Source organism: Natrix helvetica (genome assembly GCF_964273705.1).
Source record: "Natrix helvetica genome assembly, chromosome: 11".
Classification (NCBI taxonomy): Eukaryota; Metazoa; Chordata; class Lepidosauria; order Squamata; family Natricidae; genus Natrix; species Natrix helvetica.
In genome coordinates this window covers 11,108,058-11,130,280 of record NC_138562.1, presented here as the reverse complement: position 1 = coordinate 11,130,280, position 22,223 = coordinate 11,108,058, and the positions used below count along the sequence as shown (strand labels likewise).

The following is a 22,223-nucleotide window of genomic DNA, read 5'->3' as shown; positions in this document are numbered from 1 at the left end:
AAATGTAAGGACTACATGACTGACTTCTATCTAGCTTCACTGTTTGAAACTGCATGTGGTATAATTTGTTCCAGCAAAAAAACACTTTGAAAGAACTTCTGGTTTTCGTTAAGGTGACAAATGGCGTTATTGATATAAAGAGTTACGGGAATGGACTTAATATTTCTTTCGCTTCATAACGTGTAACGCTTTCTAATTAACAGAAGACATTCAAGGTCTCTTTCTCTGCAGCTTCTCAAGACATTCATCTCTCCGCGTTTATAGTGCTCGTTAGGTTCCTATAAGCAACAATCATAGGGCTATAGAGATACCCAGTCGACCGTAATACTTTTTTTTTTTTAAGACTTTTAATACAAAGAATGCAAAGTTATGGTTTAAGATCAAGCTTTGAAACCAGGAGAAACAGTTCATGAGAGTTTCCTTCCCCTATCTATCACATTGTCTTCCCGCAGCGCCCGATGCTACATGAGGGACTCTTTGTGATGCCTCATGATGTGTTGGTTTTTCTCCGAAGGTCTCCGGAAGCCTTTTTTACAATACTCGCACCTGTGAGGGTAGTCCTTTGTGTGTATGGATATGACGTGCCGCTTGAAGCCCGAGGCGTCCGTCGTGCTGTACTCGCAATACTGACACTGATAGACTTTCCTCCCGCTGTGCGTCTTCATGTGCTTCTTGAGTTCCATCTGCTGCCGGAATCCCCTCTTACACCGTTTGCATTTAAAAGGCAGGTCCTTGGTGTGAACGGAGAGGATGTGCCCACTGAGTACAAAAGGGTCGGAAGTCTTAAAATCGCAGTGCCGACACTGGTGGATCTTTTTCCCTTTGTGGCTCTCGCTGTGCTTTTTGAGCTCCGAGGGACGATGGAAACCTTTCTCGCAGACCTCGCATTTGTGCGGGAAGTCCTTCGTGTGAACGGAGATGATGTGCCGCTTCAGGTCGCTGGAGTTGGTGCTCTTGTGGTCGCAGTGCGGGCACTGGTGCGTCTTGTGCCCCTGAAAGAGTTCCGTGTGCTGCTGCAGCTCCTTCTCGTCGGGGAAGGCCTGCGGGCAGTGTTCGCATTTGAAGGGCAGGTCTGTCCCGTGCTTGGTTTTGATGTGCGTCTTCAGGTTGGACTGATCCGCGCAACGGAAGACGCAATGCTGGCACTGGTAAGGCTTCTCCCCCGTGTGGGTCCGCATGTGTTTTTTCAGCTCCGAAGGGTGGCGGAAGCCTTTCCCGCACTCCACGCAAACGTGGGGGAAGTTCTTGCTGTGAACCGCAAGCAAGTGCCTGTTCAGCAGGCCTTGCTCCGCAGTTTCGTAGTCACAATATTTGCACTTGTACAGTTTGGGTTCTTTATCGCGCAAGATGAGCTTGTTGGAGCTCAACGGGCTGGCTTCTCGGTAGCGCCTGGTGTACTCGGTGAACTCGTGCGTTTTGTCCCCTTTGTTGATCAGCTTATGGCTCTCCAGGTGATTGTGGAAGCTGACTTTTTTGTTGGTTGTGAAGTCACAGTCTGTGCACTGGTATTTCTTCTTAATCATGTGATCTGGGTGGTTTTTCATATGCCTTTTCAAGAATCCCCTGGACTTGAATTTTTTCCCACATATGTGACAAGGGTAGACTGTCAAGGGCTGTCCGTCGGGACCTATTATAACAGCTGGGTCAAATAAACAAAGAATTATGAAATAAATTACGTAAAGGTTATTGTAAAGTTACGCATAATGCAATAGCAACAGAAAAGAAAGCAAATCTTTCAATAGCTAACAATGCAAACCAACACACAATAGAACTACTCAGACGTAAATATTTTGTTGAATTAAATGAAACCTTATTTCCAGGAAAAATATGTATTAGTCTGCAAAAAGTGACAATCAAAATCCTTATAAAATCTGACAATACACTAAGAGTAAAGTCACTTTTTAAGCTATAGTTCTATATAGCTATAAATATTGCAAATGTACCTTAGGCATTCACTCCGCTAAACAATTCAGCATATTCCCAGTTCTAATCCTCTAAAATAACCTATAGTTTGTATTACAGGACAAACTTTTTAAAAGTAAAATTTAAAGAATTAAGATCTATTATTTCAAATCAACAATTAAGTTTTCTAGTTTTCCCAAAACAAGTATTAGTTTATCTATCTTCTTTAATCAAATTAATTTTCTATAAACGAATGCTTATTTACACTCTTTCCCAATTCTACAATGAACATAATGTATTTACCCCCAAAATCTGACATACAAAATTTTTAACTCGATTGGGGAGCTTCATGAAGGATCAAAAGGAGTATGACAGCAGTCAGAGGATCATGGTCAAAGCCGCAACCTTTTGACATGGTGCAACCTCTGTGTGGATTGTGATACTATGAATGCCATCTTGCCTGCTTCAACCCTATCTGTAGAGGCTGCTGGATTCATTAAACATTAAAAAAAAAGGGCACGTCTCTTGACTAACATCTTTTTTCTACACATTAATAAATATATTTATGATCTAAAGGTTAGACACCCTCTATTCAATATGTAATGTTATTTCCCATAATAAAGTGACCATTTCTATTGAGCTGTGCACATGCACTCTAGGTATTAGAAAATGTATGTTTCGTTATTTCACTGGCAACATAATTTGCTCCTAAATAAACTATTTGAAAAGCTCGGGTTTATTTAGCCTTCTATTTATGCTATCAAGAATAGATATTAAATATAATTTAACGATGGTCTTGCTTGTAGAAAACAGGAGAAGACAAATGAATTGCCTCTGTCATTTTCAACCCATCCTTTCTCCTATTTTAACTGAACAGGCTGATATTACAGGCTTACCAAGTGAAAAAGTATGATATAAGAAATACGCTCTGACTTAAATTCAAAGACCCTTTTGAAACAACACTTTTGTTTGGCCAATAAAATTGTACCCTTTCAAGTTTTTAAGAACGTCTCATCAAGCAAGGTGGTTAAAAGTCTAGGGGAAAAACATGAAGGAGAAAAATATGGCCTTGTAATCAAAGCACAGGTGTCAATTAATAGGTTATGTCCTCAAAGAGATGGACAGGGTGTCTCACGACGAGAAAACTTGCTTTTACCCAAAGCAATTGGTGGTAGGTTACACCAAGTAGTTTCAAAATTTGCTGGGAAGAAGATAATAGGAAGTGATTAAGAGACTGTACAAAAAAGAAAGACTTATTGTTTTTTGCCAAAAAAAATCCTGACAGAAGTAGAAAGGTTAGCTATGTTCAAAGCTATATTTAATTGGATAATAACTTTTTAGAAAGTTGTTTTACCTGTTTGCCATTGGCGGGCTTCACCTCTTCTCCTTTTCTTGGTCTTCTGCTTAAGCAATCTGTTCGTATTAATACTGTCGCAGATTTGGAGATACTGAGTTGTGTTACCATTCTTGTTCTCGAATCTTGCATCTAAATTTGTTCCTGGAATGAAAGATAACATCAGAATGTTGCAAGTAAGAGCTTTAAAATACCTGATTTACAAAACTAAAGTAGAAAGCATTTGCAGAGCCTTTGATGTGTGAAAGGATTCTATTTTATGATGCCAGAACCCCAGAATGCCTTCAAACTTCTCTTTAATGCATCATATACGAAGCAATAGTTTATCACTATTTATATTTGCGTTGAATTTCGGAACTTTTCTCAGATGAAGGAAAATAAGTATTTTACTCATTATTCCCATATTTATTAACCTGATATAGTGGCACCCATGGTTGTCCCTCTCGATAGCTATATTCAAGTAGCATCTCTTCCCCCCCCCCCCCGTTTCAATTTTAACTCTGAGTTATTCTAAAAGACATAGACTGCTCCATGTTGTACAGCAGAAGGAGCAATATTTACACTAAGCATGGAACAATTCTTCATCTTCTCACCTGGTGTTTGACAGTCCTCATATTTCCTAGGAAGTCTTCTATCATCCCCTAGAGAAATAAGCAGTTTAGTGATTTAATTCACAAGCAGTGGGGGATGTGCAATATCTATCATTCTGGGGACAGAACATTCCCAAGAACTTAATTACATTTTGTTTCTCAACTGGAGCATGCTCCTCCAGAAGTTTTCTGAAGCTAATTTTTTCTTCATTTTTAGGGGAGGGGGCACGACCAAAAGTAATTTCTGGTGTTCTGGATGCAGCCCAACCCCAAAATGGGCCTCGATTTAATGAGAACACCACAAGCCCTCCAGCTCAGAAGACTGTCCTTGCAATGGCTGACTGGATCTCCTTGATCCAGGAGAAAAACAAGAGGTTTTGCACACAGCTAACAGTCTGTGCGCTGCTACTGTAAAATAGTTGAAAGACAAAACAAGGAGTAATTAATTGCCAAAGCTTTCTTTGTAAGGATTCCAAAGAGTGCCATACAAAATCAAAACACAATCATGTATCTTATATTGCTAAGCTTTGCTGTCTGTTGCTTCCAATAAAAAAAAATACAGATACACTTTGATGTCTAAGAATCCATTTTTTGCTGTGGATATAATTATGCCAGGTGGACGAAACAGCAGCAATTGGCTTCAGATGTTCTGCTTATAGTAACATGAAAAATATGTATTATGTAAACCGAAGTCAGTGCATGAACTAAACAAACCTGCCTAACAACCTTCATCTTCTCTTTCATACTGTACACACAAGTGTACACACAGACACACACGCACTGACCCACACGACCAGCATCACGGACTCTGACAGAGCTCCCAGGATATCTGACAATACTTTTGGGTTAATTAATAGGCAATATTCTGCATTCCAAGCCTCTTTATTTAGATGACACTGTAATTATAGCAGGTAAGGTCAGCTGCTTTTATTATTTGATATGAAAACAGAAAGTCCCAGGATGCAAAAGAAATTGGGGAATTAATCGCTTTCTGAAGTTATGTTTAGAACATTTAAATGTGCATAACCAAATGGGTGGTTGGAACAAAATCAGGCCTTATTTTCTAACACCAAGCAGTCAACTGGAAGATGCCATTTCAGAAATCTTCTCTCAGTCACCAAAGGTGAAGTTGACTCGAAGGAGACTTGACTTTAGGTGGAATGAGATTGGGGGTGGGGGTGGGGGGAAACCAACCCTCCACAACATGAGCAAGGTTCTAGAACAAGAGTCAGCAACCCACGGCTCTGGAGCTGCATGTGGCTCTTTCATCCTTCTGCTGCAGCTCCCTGTCGCCGGTCGGCACCACAATTTTGAGAGGGGCTTTCAGTTTGGGGGGGGGGAAACAGCGCGGCAGGAGGAAACTCTATGGCAACGGGCGGGTTTTCCGGTCAGCTCCACAATTGATAGGGTTTTCGGTTAGGACAGGTAGAGGAAAAAGGACGCCATGCTAGGAGACTCTATGGTGGGGAAACTGGACTTCCGGTCAGCTCCAGAATTGAATGGAGGGCTTCCGATTAGGACCGTTGTGGCTCTTTTGAGTGTTTAAAGTTGCTGCTCTAGAAGTAGCAAGTAGAATGATGAGAAGGGACCGAGTTAAAGAAAAAAGTAACATCTTACCATACGCGGCAGCCCAGGCAACTGGAACAAACGTTTTATTCACACCAGCGTCTTCAAGCTGTGCATCGGGGAGTGAAGCGGCTTCCTCTTCACCAACAATTACCTCCATGTAAACTTCATCTGCTATTTCAGCACAGCCTAGATGTGATTTGAAAGGAGGCGAAATGGATTATTCTGTTTACGTAACTACTTTTCATAACCCTAACCCCTAACCCAGGGGTCTCCAAACTTGGCCACTTTAAGACTTGTGGACTTCGACTCCCAGAATTCTCCAACCAGCATAACGTAGTTTGAAATCTGCCCTAACCCTTAAAACGAGATGGAACCACGACATCAGCAAGTATTGTGGGCCCAATTTGCAAAAGAAAGCTCAGGTCTGTATTGGTTGGAAAAATTTGGAAGAGGCCTTCGTCCTGCAGTGGATAGTCAAGGGCTAAAAATGATGATGATGTAATTACTTTATTCTTGCTCAATTAACTTCTACTTAAACCATAAGGTTTGGATATTTAATTTTAAATATGGGTGGTCATTTTTTAAAGAAGAAATTAAAATTACAAAGACAATGCTTTTCAATATCCTGTGTTATGTTCCTATCTTGCTTCTCACTGGCTTCAACATATTTTAAATACTGAACAGGCAACTAAAATATGCCAACTATTGTCAGAGATTACTGATATTTAGACATTAACATAGCTTAAGGTAAATTATAAAAGCAAAATAAACACAGTGAATACTGACAACTGGGGAAGTATTCATAAAAGTATTATCATTGGTACATGTAGAACTAAATACTTCTCTTCAGACATTTCGCGCAATCTATCTGGCATTGCCAGCAGTTCCCGTAAATGTCAAGAAATGTATTATTTTCTGCCAGTCACACATTCAAACAGATCAACGTCAGCAACGAGACAACATAATATTGTCAAAATGGCCTTTGCAATTGCTTGGATTAAAGCTTGTGTAAGAGGCCACATAAGTCTTTCTTCGTGCAAAATTTGTGACCTGAGTAATTTACACAGGTGGCAAAGGGGAGAAAACTTGTTGGTCTTCTGGAACTTAGAACAATCATTTAGTAACCGAGAGACCTTCTAGGAATTCCATTATTATTTACTTAGTAATAGCACACACAAAAAGTGGTCCTTACTGATATCTTCATCCTCTTGGGAGGAATCTTTAACAGCCATATAAACCATCTTCTCTCGCTGGACTCTACCAACACTGCCTTGCTCTAGAACTCCAGCGACAGAGTGTCCATTGTGAAAGTCACTCTCTGTTACAATCTCTGTTCCCCCTTGAATAAACAAAAATATATGGTATTTCACATGGTAGAATTTGAATAAGGACAGTAAAAGCTTGCTATTTTTCTTCTGTGTTTGGGGCATAATAGAAGTCAACACATTTTTAGGGACAACAGATAATACAACAGGATGATCTTAATCTGTAAGCAGCATGACAGATGTAAACACATGGCAGGAAGGAAAAATAAAGATAGCTGCCCAAGGCTTGGGAAGCCTCTAAGCCTCTAGAACAGGGGTGACAAACTCAAGGCCTGGGGGCTGGATCCGGCCTGTGGGATGCTTAGATCTGGCCCATGGCCCCACCGTGGAACAGTGAAGGACCGGACCTCGGCGCCTCTGCCACTGAAAAGGGAGCTCAGGGAAACTGCATGCAGCCTTCCTGAGCTCTGTTTTCACTGGCAGAGGGCTGCAGGAGGTCGGTGCAGCCAAAAATGGAGCCCGGGCGGGCTGTGCGCAGCCTCCCCGAAACTCCGTTTTTGTGGCAGAGGATTGCAGGGGGCTGCCGCAGCCGAAAACAGAAGCCAGGAGGACAGTCGTGGCCAAAAATGGAGCCTGGGAGAGCCAACGTGGCTGAAAATGGAGCCTCAATGTGTGACATCTCACCCTGGTCATGTCCCCCCCTCCCGGCCCTCTTGAGGCCAAATACAACCCTGATGCTGCCCTCAATGAAATCGAGTTTGACATCCCTGCTCTAGAAGATGGTGGGAGAGGTCATTTCATATAGTTTGAAATCTGTGGGCCAGCTTTTAGTTTGAGTGTCTGCCTCCTTTAAACTGGTTTGATGGAATCTTTAATTGAACTGGAATCATTACAAAGAATGATTTCGTTTATGAAAATTGGCAGACAGATTTTATTTAATACTAGCTGCTAACCCGGCGTTGCCCGGGTATTTGTTTATCCCAATCCTGTATAAGACATTCACAAATATCCAGACTAAACAGTTATTGCTAATGTTGGATTTTTCCCCTTATCAGAGGGAGCCCCCTTGTGGAGTACTGTGAATTACCATGGCAACGCCACTGTGCTGTACAGTAGAAGCCATTTGAAGGCACAACAGGCTGTATTGTAACAGAACACACACGCACTGGGGTGGGTGGGGTATTAGGGGTGTCTTACCCACACAGTATTTGTTTCCAGAGAGTAAGTCATCTGTGTACCAAGTTTGGTTGAAATTGCTTGAGGCGTTCCAGAGTTATGCTGGAATACACACACACGCACAGCCATTTATACACACACACAGAGATTGATTGATTTATGGACTGATTCATAAACCTAAGTTTAAGGTACATACCTATTTCAACATCATCCTCCGCTTCGGCTTTAAAAATGTAAACTTTAATAACTTCAGAGCCAAACCCATCATCTTTAGATACATCACCATGTGAAACCTCAGTGCTGATTTTTAGAGGAGTGTTTCCAATGTGGTCTAATTTTTCCCCAACATCATCCACTAAAAAATAAATAAGAACTGAAGTTAAGTTTGAAGCAGAATGTGAAGCAAAACAACCATGTTCTGAGAATTTTAGCTCATTTATTGAAATAGCAACCTGGCTGCATTAGATGCTGGCATGCACACCAATCACTCTGTATTTGTTTTAATTTCTGAAGACTGTACATGGTATAAATACATCCACTGTAAGTTCATAATTTATTATTTTAGTAAATCAAAATAATTAATTTCACCATCGGAAAGAATCCGTACGTGTGGCGTAGAAATATATCAATAATATTACAATACCTGATTAAGCAATTAAATAAGGCATGGTATTTTGCATTGCATGCATATTTTGCATTTAATTGGTCTATTTTGCATTTTAGAAGGTATAAGGCGGGAGGGATACCCATGTTATCTTTTTTTTTTAAAAAAAGGAAAATCATCTTGGTTTGATCTTTGAAAGACCTTCAACATTTTCAATAAAGTGTTAATTAGTATTTATTCACACATATTGCTTCCTTTCCATAAGGAGGTACTCTACCAGATGAAGTTATGACTGATGTAGAATAGTGAAACTGTGAATGAATTGATGGCAGGTCTATTTCATGGGGGTGGGGAGTCAGAAAGCAATAAATTTACCCAATCTCTTCCATATTTGTTCCTTGCATGAAAAGCCTTCCCTGTCCATTAATCAGAATTAGGTTATTTTAATTTATGGGCAGAGTTCTTTCTCAGTTAAAGCATGTTAATCAATTCCCAATAGGAGCTCTTTGTTTCAAAATGATCCAGAAATAAATTGTAGGTACCAAAGTAAATTCTTGGGAGGGGGAGAATATCTTATATAGGAGAAAGGAAGCATGCTTTGGGCCTAGTCTTTACTTCATAACTATTTTAGACTCTTTTATGGTCATAATCAAGAATAGTTTCCTTTTAGCACCATTGACAATACTACAAGACTCGCGTGATTTATCTTTAGGAAATTTAATATCATTTACTTTGCTGGAAGCTGGATGAAAGAAATTGTTTTACAGTTGCAATAGTCAGCTGGATGCTGAGCTCTTTGATAGGTGTCCATTCTTTCAGGGAGAAGCAAGCAAAGATTCAATGTAATTTCTTGCATTTTATATGCTTTATATGTGTCCATATTGCCTGTGCTAGGTGCCCTTTAAGGATAACCTGCTAAAACTGCTGCAATTTTAGGTGCCACTGATGAACTTGTGTTTCAGAAGGCTGTGAACTGGTCAGAACAATGCTGGAGCTACTGCAAAGAAAACTACATAGAAATAAAAAAGCTAATCACTGAATTTTAAAAAGAGAGTTATCAGTATTGCTACTGTTAACCATGGCGAAATTCAACTTGCATGACAGAACTCGGTGTTGCTGATGTTTCTTAATGAATTTTAGAAAAACAAAAGCTAATAAAATTCAAATCATTTGGCCCAAGCAACCTCCATATCTGAATATGCAAAAAGCTATTTCACAGAAGCCAACAATCTTCCTTCTTCCCTTCCCTTCCCATCTATCAGTTTGCAGGTAGACAACATTAAGAACACAAAGAGGTTGCATATTGAAATTATAGGGATATGCTGGACTATTTAGTAGATTTATATACAAATAACCCGTTATTTTATTGGGGGGGCTAATTCACAAGTTGGGAACAGTGATTTGCTTTTGGGGTGGTTTAAGGTTTATTAAATTGTGTCAGTATGTACCGACAGAAGGAAGGGTTTATGTTGCTAGCAGAGAAGGAGATCTTTCAAATACTTCTCTACCTCTGAAAGCTTGGTGTAGTTTTTCTGTGGCTCTCGCTGATTTGTGTGTGTGTGTTACATACATACATATATACAGAGAACGCTTTCCTGCCAGTTTGGCTTAAATATCTTCTCTAATTCACATTCATACTCAGGAGTGGGAAGAGTCATACCAAATTCCATTGTGAAGTAGACATCACAAAGTTTCAAGTATTTTTTTGCAAACTGCCCAGCCAAAAAATATTTAAGAATGGATTGCTACAAAACGCTCTTTTTAATGTGGAGTCACTTCTTGCCTTTGAAATGTTACATTTTTGTTTATTTTCCTTTAAAAATAAAGAGTGCAGAGAAGCATTTGGAAAGTTGTAACTAATCTATGCAACATTGGATAGGGGTGTGCAAATGCTGCTGGCCTAATAAAAAGGATTTCAGACCAAACAGTGAAGCATTTACTAGATTCACGAAGATGTAGTAAAAAAAAATGAGAAAGAAAAAAAATACACATAAACCTATGAAGGAAATGGAAATGATTTCTCTATTGTATTGTGATAGCTTCCTTCTTCCAAGGTTTTAGAATGTTTTTTCTGTATATCCTGTTGAATAACAATAAACAAATTGTGCAAATTCATAGTTGCTGTTTTAATTCCATTCCTAAGAATAAAAGAAAAGAAGTTCTTTTTAAGATTTGTAAGATGTGCCAATGACTGTAAAATAATGCCCTCAGAGTTTTTTATTTACCAAATTAACAAAACTGAAAAGAATGGGAAAAATTAACATTGCAACTCTGTTTAAATTCCCACTTACCATTATTTTGACAAGTCAAGTTGCATACACTAATTATAAACCCTAGTTTCAAATTCCAGCTTATTAGAAAGAATAATCCTTATGTTAATTAACACCCTAATGATTCCCAACCAAAATAAAACCTGCAGCTATAACATACATTAGTAGTATAAACTGCAGTACTTAATGTACGGAGAAAATCTTACTTCCTAAAACACATTTTTCCAAAGGTTATCGGTAAAATATAATTAATGTCATGCCTAAAAAGGCACCAGCAGAAGTATTGGAATGGATAATCTAGCATTTCACGTCTTCAGGTGTGTCTTGCACTAAATAATATTTGCTAAATAAAATTCTTTTAACATTGAAAGTTCTCAATACAGCAGGAACATAACGCTAAGGCAATTTATCAAAATGCAATGATTTCAATTTGATTTTAGCTAGGACCCATTTTTCTCATAACTACAGATAAAACATGGAAATATATTTTCTAGAATTACCCTATCTGATCACTGCTGAAAGTTTACTTTTTATAAATAATGCATATAACCCATAGGGACAAAGGGAAATGTCGGAAAAAATATATTGGAAGAAATGCTATAGTACTGGGGCAGAAGCTGCAAATAAAAATGGTTATAAATTACTGGAAACACATCGCATGTGTCAATAATGCTTTAATATATCAATATTGAAATGCACTGTATCTTAAATCTCTAGGTTGATATCTGTTAGACATAAGCTAACTACATATTTTATTTTTATTTATTTATTTATTAACATCATGCACCATTTATTCAAGGGATTCCAGAATTAAATACATACAAGCTAAACTGCTGGGCCCATAACTCATACATCCATGAATTTTCCCACCTTGATTTAACAACAAGCGGTTTACAGACTTCAACGTAAGAATTGTAAACCTATAAAGATAAAGGTTCCCCTCGCACAGATGTGCTAGTTGTTCCCGACTCTAGGGGGCAGTGTTCATCTCCGTTTCAAAGCTGAAGAGCCAGAGCTGTCCGAAGACGTTTCTGTGGCCATGTGGCTGGCATGACTAAATGCCAAAGACACACGGAACGCTGTTATCTTCCCACTAAAGTGGTCCCTATTTTTCTACTTGCATTTTTTTTTGCATGCTTTCGAACTGCTAGGTTGGCAGAAGCCAGGACAAGTAACGGGAGCTTACTCCGTTACGTGGCACTAGGGATTTGAACCATCGAACTGCCGACCTTTCTGATCGACAAGCTCAGCGTCTTAACCACTGAGCCACTGCGTCCTTTTTTTGGTAAATCTATAGGACGTTTAAAAACATATTTAACTCCACATTCATTCTTAACCAAATTATAATTCCAGAAGATTATTTTCTGACCGCACATAAACTTGAACATTTTTTTAAAACCCAATTATTTCTTTTGATTATTAATGATCTATTATTATGATTACCCAGGCAATTGTAAGGAATAGTTTTTGTGCAGAAATAGTAAGGGATATCCATTGACAAAGAAAAATTATAAGGAAGTCTTAACCGCCTCTAACTTACCTTTCTCAGCTGTTTCCAGGTATGAGATGTTCAGATTCACTGTGGATTGCCAGCTTCCCATTCCTGTGGTGTCTCAGCATGCACTATGCTGGTGATATCACACCCACCATAAAACCATGAGATACATGCCAAAATTTACAGCTGTGCAATTTTATTTTATTTTATTTTTTTAAAAAAACTGACTTTCCTAATTGCTTTCTCAAAAAGGGAACAGAATAGGATTTTACTTATAGTTGTAGCAGACTATGCAATGCTGTATTGCAGGGGTGAATAACTTTTGGCCAACGGGTCAAATATGGTGAAACCGCTCATTTTAGGGCCGATTTCCTGCTGAGCTGCAGTGTAGAGTGGCCGTAAGCCGCTCTGTTAACTCTTGTGCCCTGCAAAATACTCCGCCACCTTTGCCCAACTGTGCTACTGACATGATTGAAGGCAGTGGGATCCAATTGGGTGCAGGCAAGAAGATCAAGCCGGTTAGCAAAGGAGGGGAAATGGCTCATTGCCAAGAAAAAGTTGCCCACCCCTGCTATACTGTACTGTAACAGATTCTTAAAAGGAGGTGGCAGTGGAATATTACCTTATCCCTAAAGGACAGCTCCAGGGTGGCTCAGTTGTGGGTATATAGGATCACCAGCATGTGCATGCAGTATCATCCTATGGCTCAAAAGCTAGCAATCCATTGTGGGTGTCTGAACATCACAAACCTGAAAAACAGAAACAAAGGAGGGCATTTTATGTTTTGTGTGATTTCCCCCCCCTCCCCTCCACACACACACACACACCAAATCTCTATTTTTCCTGAATTCTTGCCATCGGTCACTAGAAATCCTAGATCATAAAATTGCAGAGCTAGAGGGGATTTCCCAGGATCTTTCACTCCAACCCCTTTAGGTAACGAGTTTTAAAAATGTAAACTTTTAAACGTGGACCTTTCTTTTCAAATAAGTTTTATTTTATTTGGAAAAAAAATATTCTTTTCACTTCAAGTACGACCAAACTAGTCATGAGACAAATGTACAAAGCTTTCACTCTTTCACAGGTATGAAGAATATTGTATGTCCTTACAGTGAACTCTTTTGACTGAAGTGAAAAGCAAATCTTCATCAGCATGACAAATTTGTGTTATTTACAACACTTCACTTTTAGGAGAAAAGTAATTTCCATGTAATATGTAAAATAGCTATTTCTATAAAATGCAAAACAATTAAACGTGTAGGGCTGGTAGACTGATCAAGCAGAATGAAATATTTTGCTGGAATTAGTCACAATTTTCATTAATGTAGAAATATTTTTGTTTGTCGACCATATTTAAGCCTAAAATGGTGAAATAATATGGAAATAATTTGTGTGTTGATTTTAACCAAAGTAGAAAGATTTGATGGCTCTTTTTTCATCTGCCTCCATGACATTCTACCCTTTTTAGCATGAAACATATTTAGCTATTTTAATGTCAACCACAGTTACTTTTGTGGCCAACTTTCAACTATAGTTTTTGTTGTTGTTGTTGTTGTAATACTACAAACTCAACTTGTAAACTATAATTAAGGATTGAAAAAAAGAAATTCAAGTGGAAACTGATACAAGCAATCGGTCCAAGGACGAGTTACACCCATTATTCTCAGTTGAGACAATATATGCTAGCTTAGAATTGTTTAAAAGCCTAAACATTTCCAATTTCCTCTTCATTTCTTTTACCAGCTCGTTTCTGTTAACTCATTTACAATGTCTTCCTTGATACGAAACCAAGCGACCAAACGCAGTACTTCTACACCAGGGGTGTCCAAACTTGGGAACTTTAAGACTTGTGGACTTCAACTCCCAGAATTCCCCAGCCAGCCATGGGGAGTTGAAGTCCACAAGTCTTAAAGTTCCAAAGTTTGGACACCCCTGTTCTACACAATTACATCTCTCATGATTAAATCACTTCTAGTCTTGAGTAGGTAATTTTATATATACCTTTACTTCACTTACAAGATATCATTAAATAGTCTTCAGATGCGCTCTTGCTATCATCATCCTCAGTCTTGATGGTAACTGTGGATCCGGGAACGGTGCCGGCTGCTTGAATCACAGTTTCGGTGTCTGAATTCGTCACAAGAACTTCTTCGGATACCATTGTGGGGGAATCCGGTCCCGATACCGAATCTTGCACCACATGTTCCAAGTGTCCATCAGGACCCGTAACAAGATCAGCCACGAAAACCTGATCAGGCACTCTAACAGTTTCGGTGATTAAATCGGAAGTTAAAACGTGATCACTGGTATCTAATGCTTCTTCAATAGCGACATCTGCTTCCAGGACAGATTCGGGTACTATCACACCTTCTGTCACAACGTCAGTTTCAGTTATGATATCAGGTCCTTGGACAACTTCAGCTGCCAAGCCATGATCAAGGGTGATCCCATCATCTGTGACCACATCTGAAACCAGTACAGCTTCAGGGACTGACACCACAATGTGATCTCCATCAATATGAGCGGTACCAGCCATTCCAGCCACTAGGAAACAATAATGTACGAGGAAGCATATTAATACTTGTTCTCAAGGTTGAACCATTACATATTCCTAAGGAGCTAATGAATGCTGTACACGCATCCAAATTACTCTCCATCTTTCCGGTATATTTATTATCAACTTTAAACAGAATTCCGCAGCTGGATGCAATCATTACAATAATTGTTGGCACTCAATGAGTCTGCTAGGAAATACCAGGTCTGCAAGCTAGACTGAGCATTTTAAATATTCGTGTTAGCAACAGCACTAAGACTTATGTACCACTTGACAGTGCTTCACAGTCCTCTCTAAGCAGTTTTACAGAGTCAGCCTCTTGCCCCCAACAATCTGGGTCCTCATTTGACCCACCTCAGAAGGATGGAAGGCTGAGTCAACCTTGAGCCTGGTGAGATTCGAGCTGCCAAATTGCAGGCAGCCGGCAGTCAGCAGAAATAGCCTGCAGTACTGCATTCTAACCAGTCCGCCACCACGGCTCAGCTAGAAGGTTAGCGGCCTTCTAGTGCCAAATGTACTCTAATTCACCTGATTTCAGAAATTTAATACAATCAAATTCAAAGGAATGATTTCATTAGTGGGCACTATACACCCTCCACGCCCAAATGTGGTTTTCTTCGTAAGCAACTGAAGCATGCAGCTAACCAGAGTGCAGCCTTGGAGAGGCAGTAGGAAGTCAGCCCCATGAGCCTGTCCAAAGATTTAAAAAATCCATACCCCCCATACCAATTTTGGCACCCTTGGTGCAGATTATTCATTTACAAATACAATGCACCTGAAAAGATAATAGTTTAGATAATAATAATAATAATAATAATAATAATAATAATAATAATAATAATAATAATAATAATAATAATAATAATAATTTTATGTTAGTATAGTATGGTTTTTACCAAAATCCTGCATAATCATTGTGTGAGGCATTTTGGATTCCTGTGTCTGCAAACCAAGACTTCCACCACCTGGATCCATAATCATTGAGGCTCATTCACAAACTGAAAAGGGAATTATACAGAGATTACTATTTATATTAACACCACATGAAGTATCTTTATTAAATTGTTTTGTTCTGTGCAAATGTAACGTAAACACATTGCAGGAACTTTCTGTTCTCCATAGTTACCAAAAGTCTAAACCAGAAGTGAAAATTAGCAGAACAATTAAAGGGTATGACAGTAGATCTGGCTACTATTTAAATTAACTTATTTGCAAATTAGGCAATTAATGTATTCAAAACATGTACTAATATGTTGTAAAATCATTTTAATTAAACCCTAAAAATAAAGGGGCTTACTTCCAGTTAAGTGAATGTAAGATTGAAGCCTAAATCACCTGACATTTTTATATGTTAAAAGATTTGTATGTGATAACTGTTATTCACATTGAAAATTTAACCCAAAATTATGGTCTCTGAAAGCCTTCGTAAGGATATGCACGGTCATTTTCGTGAAGGGGCGGGGTTTCGGTAGGCCAAAAATACTGCATTCAGTGTATAGGACGCACCCAGATTTTCACCCTCTTTTTTGAGGGAAAAAGACGCGTCTTATACTCTGAAAAATACGGTACTTCCTGGGTCTCAAGACTGTTTGCCAGTGCCAAAGTCGATCTATATGTCTAGGTAAACAGAGTGGTACTAGATAACACGATTCATTGGGTCATCATTTCAGGGATACTTCCTTTCCTAAACAGAGTCACTACTGGTGGTAAAAAAGCAGGAGCAACTTCCAACTTCCTACTAGCTTCCCCATTGACTTCCCTTCTAGGAAGCCAACAGGAAGTGTTGGTAGTGATGATCACATGACCACAGCTAACTGCCACAAGCATAGTGGCGTGGCAGCACTGAAGCGGTCACAACTTTGGCAATTTTTAATCCCCTAGGAGCCAGAGTTCCTGAATCTGAACGCATTCTGTAAATTAGCCCATTTGAGGCACGTTGATTCAAAAATGGTTGGCGGGCCATTTTGCCCAATTTAAAATTACAACCAAACAGACATGAGAATTTTCATAGTATATAGATACGTAAAGACAAGTCCTATAATTAATATTCTTAAGATAAAGTTTGCAATATTCATATTCACAGTTGTGATCATCAAAAGTCTGCTAATATATCCTAGCGTGCTTGAAGGAAGCCAATTTCCAAGAAACAGTCTTGAAGAAAAGATGCAGCACACGTCCTCCTACAATCAATTCAAGCTTTCATCTTTTTTATTGATTTGTATTCGCCTTTATTATTTTTACAATAATACCATAACTCAAGGCAGTGAACACACCTTCCTCCTCCTATTTTCCCCACAATAACAACTCTGCTTTGGGCTGGGAGAGTTTCTAGCCCAAGACCACCTAGTCAGCTTCCATGGCTAAGGAGGGACTAGAACTTCCCGTTTTTAGCCTGGCACCTTAACCATTAGACCAAATCTTATCTGAGATTTTGCATAAAGCATATAATAAATTTGCTTATATTCTGCTGTACATACTTATTTCCTTCCCAAATCTTCCAATCCATGTTAACTGCAAAACTGTGGACTGTTAGTTCTGGGACTCTAAGATAGCACAGGAGAGGAGAGCACTGCACCAAGAGGAGTGTGATTTTGGAGGGCTGGATTGTTTATCTGATCAAAGCAAGCATTCTTGAAATGTTTTCTTTGGAACACAAATGCATGGGGATTCATTTTAGCCTAGATCTTGAATATCATAAAAATCTAGTTAGGGATCTACATTTGCAAGAGTTGTTCACAGCCAAAATTTCTCCCTACATCAAGGTATTAAAATTTTGTAACAGGACATGATTAACTGGAGGGAGAAGTTTCTATAAAGTCTATGAAATGCTTGACTGGGTGAGACAGCATCCTCACAGTTAGAGCTCTGAACTTTCGAAAAGGACTTTTGCACCTCTGACTATTTTCTGATGTCTTCTCATCGCAGATTATTTTTAAAAAATGGGGGAAACTAGGTAAGGCTGCCAACAATTGGCCTCTAAGTCGGGTCTGGTCAGCATAGAATTGCCCCTCAGGGCCTCTTTGCCCACTCCTGATTAACAGCACTTGCACTCTATACCATTGCTCCAATTTTTTTTTAATGAAGTTTAAATACTCCAAAACACATCCTGAAAAATAAGTGAAAAAAATTTAGCCCAATATACCCCTCCCTGTCAATAACACCCCCAGCGTAATCGACTCCAAAGATTTATTCACCTTTTTTTTTTTGAGTGGGGGGGATCCCAAAGGTGCTTTTTTCAAAAGGCAACTGGACTTATTTTATTTTCTTCCCCTTCCTTCCTTCCTTCCTTCCTTCCTTCCTTCCTTCCTTCCTTCCTTCTTCCTTCCTTCCATGTGCCATGTATGTGGGTATATACATAATTTTGTATTTATTTATGTATTTATTTGGTCATGTTCGTGTAATGTATGTTGGAGGTGGTGACTTTCTGAGTACTGTATGCAACAAAATTTCATTTTTATGTATGCTGATTAGTGTACATTCAAAGTGACAATAAAGGTATCTATTCTATTCTCCTTTGAAAAAACGTTTTGCTTCTCATCTAGGAAACTTCTTCACTTCTAACTGAAGAATTGGAGTTAGAACTGAAAAAAGCTTCTTGGTTGAGAAGCAAAACTTTTCAAGGGGGCGAGGGGAACCCCAAAGTCCAGTAACCTTTTTTTGGGGGGGCGAAAACACCTGTGTGACAATCATGATCTGGATGATTGGGAATCTCTCTAGACCCGTGATGGCGAACCTATGGCATGCATGCCAGAGGTGGCACATAGAGCCCTCTCTCTGGGTATGCGTGCCGTCGCCAGCTGCTCTTCTGATTTCCACTGTGCACATGCACGCCAGCCAGCTGGTCGCCATATGCGCCAGAAAAGCTGGCCAGCGTGCGCATGAGCACCAGCCAACTGGTCTTCGGGTTTCCAGCGCTCCGATGTATATGCGCACATGTGCACCTTCTGATTTGAGCACTCAGTGCCAAAAAGGTTCACCATCACTGCCCTAAATATTCCCCCGCCCCGGGGGAACAGGGATCAGGGAATCTGCCTTCCTTGCAACTACCGTCTTAATTGCTTTGCCCTTTCAAACAGAGTCCAACCACTTCCTCCTTCCTGGGACAAGATACGCCAGGAGGGGACGTGGAGGGCTGGAAAACTGGATTCACTATGGAGATTCTCAGTCATCCAGGTCACGGTTGTCCCAAAGGCGCTTTTTCAAGAGGCAACGGTGGACAAACTGGGTTTTTCTTTGAAGACGTTTCGCTTCTCATCCAAGAAGCTTCTTCGGCTCTGACTGGATGGTGGGGAATGGGAAGGATTAACACTCCTTGCAGACAGCTGGTCTTTTAGGGGGTCATTGAAGGAGGTTTATCGGTGTCCTCAGGGTCACCTGAGTGGTGCAAATGGTTCCTGTAGTCTGCAATTCCCCCCCCTCTGGAAATCCATTCCTCCTCCCACATCATTCCAAGGGTCTTCATCCCAAATTGTACAGCTAAACGTCTGTAGAGATTCTCAGTCATCCATGGTTGCCCATTCCCCACCATCCAATCAGAACTGAAGAAGCTTCTTAAATGAGAAGTGAAACGCCTTCAAAGAAAAACCCAGTTTGTCCAGTTGCCTTTTGGGGGGGGGGGGGGACACCTTTGCCTTCCCGGATTGGAGAAACGACGATCTTTTTCTTTCGCGTTTAAAAAACGGGGCTCTGGGAGAAGCCTTAAGCCATGCATGGGGGGGGGGCGCTGGTTTTAGGGTTATTTCCCCCTCTAGGAAGCGACTGGGGAAACGGAACCCCGGGGAGAAGGGCCACTGCAAGCCCGCGTCGGATAGAACAAGCCCAGCCGCCGAACATCTGGCTGGCATCTGCACATGGGGGGGGGCAGAAAGAAACGGGCTGGGGGGATTCCTTGGGAAGGAGGGAGGGGGGAGCCGATGATACAAAGACAACGTTCGGGACCGCGCCTGCGTCATGCGGACCTCTTCCCCCTCCCACTAGTGCGCGCGCACGCGCCATCAGCGCTCTATCAACCACGCTCCCCGCGCGCGTGCGAGCGCTTCAAGAGGAGGGGGGAGGAGGGAGGGAAGGAGTCGAGCGGGAGAGCGCGCGCTCCAACGCCACCCTCCTCTTCCAATCAGCGCCCGTGATGAGCAAACAAAAAAAAAAAAGCGGCGCTTTGCAGCCCGAGTCGGGCAAAAAGGGGTGGGGTTGTACCCATCCTTCCCCGGGGCGGTTGTGGCGCGGCTGAGGGAAAGAGAGAGAGAGGGAAGGAAGGGAGGGTGGGCAAAGAAGCAGCGAGCGGGCCGGCCGGAGCCAGACAGGCGCTTCCCCCTCCTGGCTTTTGGAGACGGCTGAGGCGCTGAGGGGAGGCCCGGGCTGGTCTAATTCTCCCTCTAAGCTTTTCGCCCCCGCCTGTCTGGAGGAAAGGGAACGGGACGGAGAGGGGGGGGTTGCAAAAGGGGTGGGAACGGATTGGGGGGGGCGGCGTAGAGGAGGGGGGTGGGTTTTTCCGTAGCCGGGAGAGGCGGGGTTGCGGCGGCGACATTGTGGAAGGCGATTGGGGGGGACAGTGGCTGCGGCCGTTGTTGGCCGCCATTTTACGCGCCATTTTCTGGCCCGCTCTGAAGCCGGGGCCACCCAAGGCAGCAGCGGAGGCGCCCCTAAACCTCTCGGCGAGCCGCCAGAGAGGGGCCGAGCGGCGCTCGGGCTGAGGTAAAAAGAAACCCCGTCCTTAGAAGAGGAGAAAGCAGTTGGCCGCCATTGAGGCCTGGAGTAGGCCTCGGGGCGCGGCCTGGGCCGAGGCCTATGCGGCCTGGCGGCCGTCCCTCCCGACAACGCCTCGTCTTTCCGTCTCTCTGTGGCGCTTCCTTAGGAGAGACGCCTCGCAGCGACCGGCGGATGGGCCGTCCCCGTCCCCCCCCTTCACCTCCTCACCTTCGCCGGGCGGGCTCGGGCCCGAGCGGGGGTGTAGGCCGGAGGACGCTCGGCCGCCTCGGCTGCCAGTTTTCGGGGCCTGGCATTCGAGGTCCGCCAGGTCCGAGGCCTGCACCAATCACAGACTCGGGCTAGGAAACGGCAGGCGGGCGGGAGCGCGCGCGGCCTTCTCCCTCGCCCGCGCGCGCTCCCTCTTGCCCCCCCTCCCTGTTTTCCCCCCTGCGCCGTCCTCGCGAACAGCCGCCGCCGGAACACGTCACCCAGGCGCGTCGTCCCCCTGGGTTGCCTTTCTCCCCCCCCCACTTTTCCTTCGAGGGAGCATGCGCGCGGAGGCGAGTGAAGCTCCGCGGAGCCCGCATCTTTCCCTGAGTCGAAGGGAGGGGGCGGGGAGGAGTAAGGAAAGCAGGCGAACAAAAGCCAGGAGCGAAAAACACCCAGAGGGGGGGGGGAAAGGGGGAGGGCGGCGCACGAGAAACAAACCAAACGGGCTATTCTGCGGGTATCGTCTCACGACAAGACCATTTCCCTGGGGCGGGAGGGCAGACTCCAGAAATTGGCAGAAAAATGTGTGGTTGTAATGTTACCATGATTTTCTTTTCCCCTCGATTTTAATGAGTTATTATTTTTCCTATAAAGGAAGAGGCCGAAGTCCAACTTATTAACCTTTATCTTCTCCTAACACTCCCTGTTCTATTATCGGATTCCTGTTATTCTTGCAATGAAAACGTACCAATAAAGTGCCAGTTTTGTTTGTGAACGTTTTGTTTCTACCGAGCAATGCAAATAAGGCATTTGCCTGGGTTTCCTTTACAAGCGCAAAACACAACAGCCGTCAAAATTCATAACGGCCAACATGTAAAACGGACCTTTAAAAAAAAAGATTAAGATTCACCTACTTATTACTCCACAAATAGCAAGATTTGCAGTCTTTTGCTAGGTACATTTGTAAGATGAAAGGGGACTGGATTACATTTTGTAATATTCCCATTTTTTTAGAGGACGACAACCTCCAAAGAGCTTTTGTTTATATGGGCTATAATCAATACTTACCCTATCAAACATTAAAATGATACTGTGGGAAGCCTCCCCACCCTTTCCTTAATAGCCCACAGCAGATGTCAGGACTTGAGATAGAGCCTATTGAAAGATGACCAATATCTAGATAGCTCTATTCATAAGCAAATACCCTCACCCAAGAGCCAAAACAGGACTAAAGCCATTAAGCCATAATAGGAATTGCATCACCCCCAGAGCAGCCCAAACTTCAACCAAACCTGGGAGCTCAGACACAAGGATGTGCATTTCCTCTTTTGCCTATAGAGCCAGTTATGACCCCTACATGACCCCATAGGAATCTGGCAACAGCCAATAGAATACACAGGAAAGATTCAGGTTCAAAGCCCAAAGAAGGTATAACACACACACACACACCAACTCCCTCTGGTCAGCTGTATCAGAACCATGTGCTTGGTGGTTCTGCTTCATTATTAAACCATCTTTCCAGTCAGCCTCCATGTTTCCAGTGTCTTTC

General features: G+C 41.8%; 1 protein-coding gene across 1 annotated transcript; it reads right to left on the bottom strand.

The window, feature by feature from the left end:
• On the bottom strand, nt 1–20,850 carry ZNF711 (zinc finger protein 711). Its single transcript, XM_081964095.1, has 9 exons — nt 20,693–20,850; nt 15,676–15,777; nt 14,242–14,769; nt 8,053–8,211; nt 6,608–6,754; nt 5,464–5,601; nt 3,850–3,897; nt 3,257–3,400; nt 1–1,639 (listed from the first exon to the last, which is right to left on the bottom strand). The coding sequence occupies exons 2-9, from the start codon at nt 15,758–15,760 to the stop codon at nt 462–464; spliced, it is 2,427 nt and encodes an 808-aa protein (XP_081820221.1). The 5' UTR covers nt 15,761–15,777; nt 20,693–20,850; the 3' UTR covers nt 1–461.
• Nucleotides 20,851–22,223: the final 1,373 nt, after the last annotated feature.

Bases quoted from the DNA above. Each gene is read 5' to 3' on its own strand.
- ZNF711 (XM_081964095.1), bottom strand. From the start codon at position 15,760: ATGATTATGGATCCAGGTGGTGGAAGTCTTGGTTTGCAGACACAGGAA. The intron at 8,212-14,241 runs GTAAGTGAAGTA...TTTATTTTTTAG, and splicing joins AGACTATTTAATGATATCTT to TGGATGATGTTGGGGAAAAA. The intron at 3,401-3,849 runs GTGAGAAGATGA...CTTTCATTCCAG, and splicing joins TGAGGACTGTCAAACACCAG to GAACAAATTTAGATGCAAGA.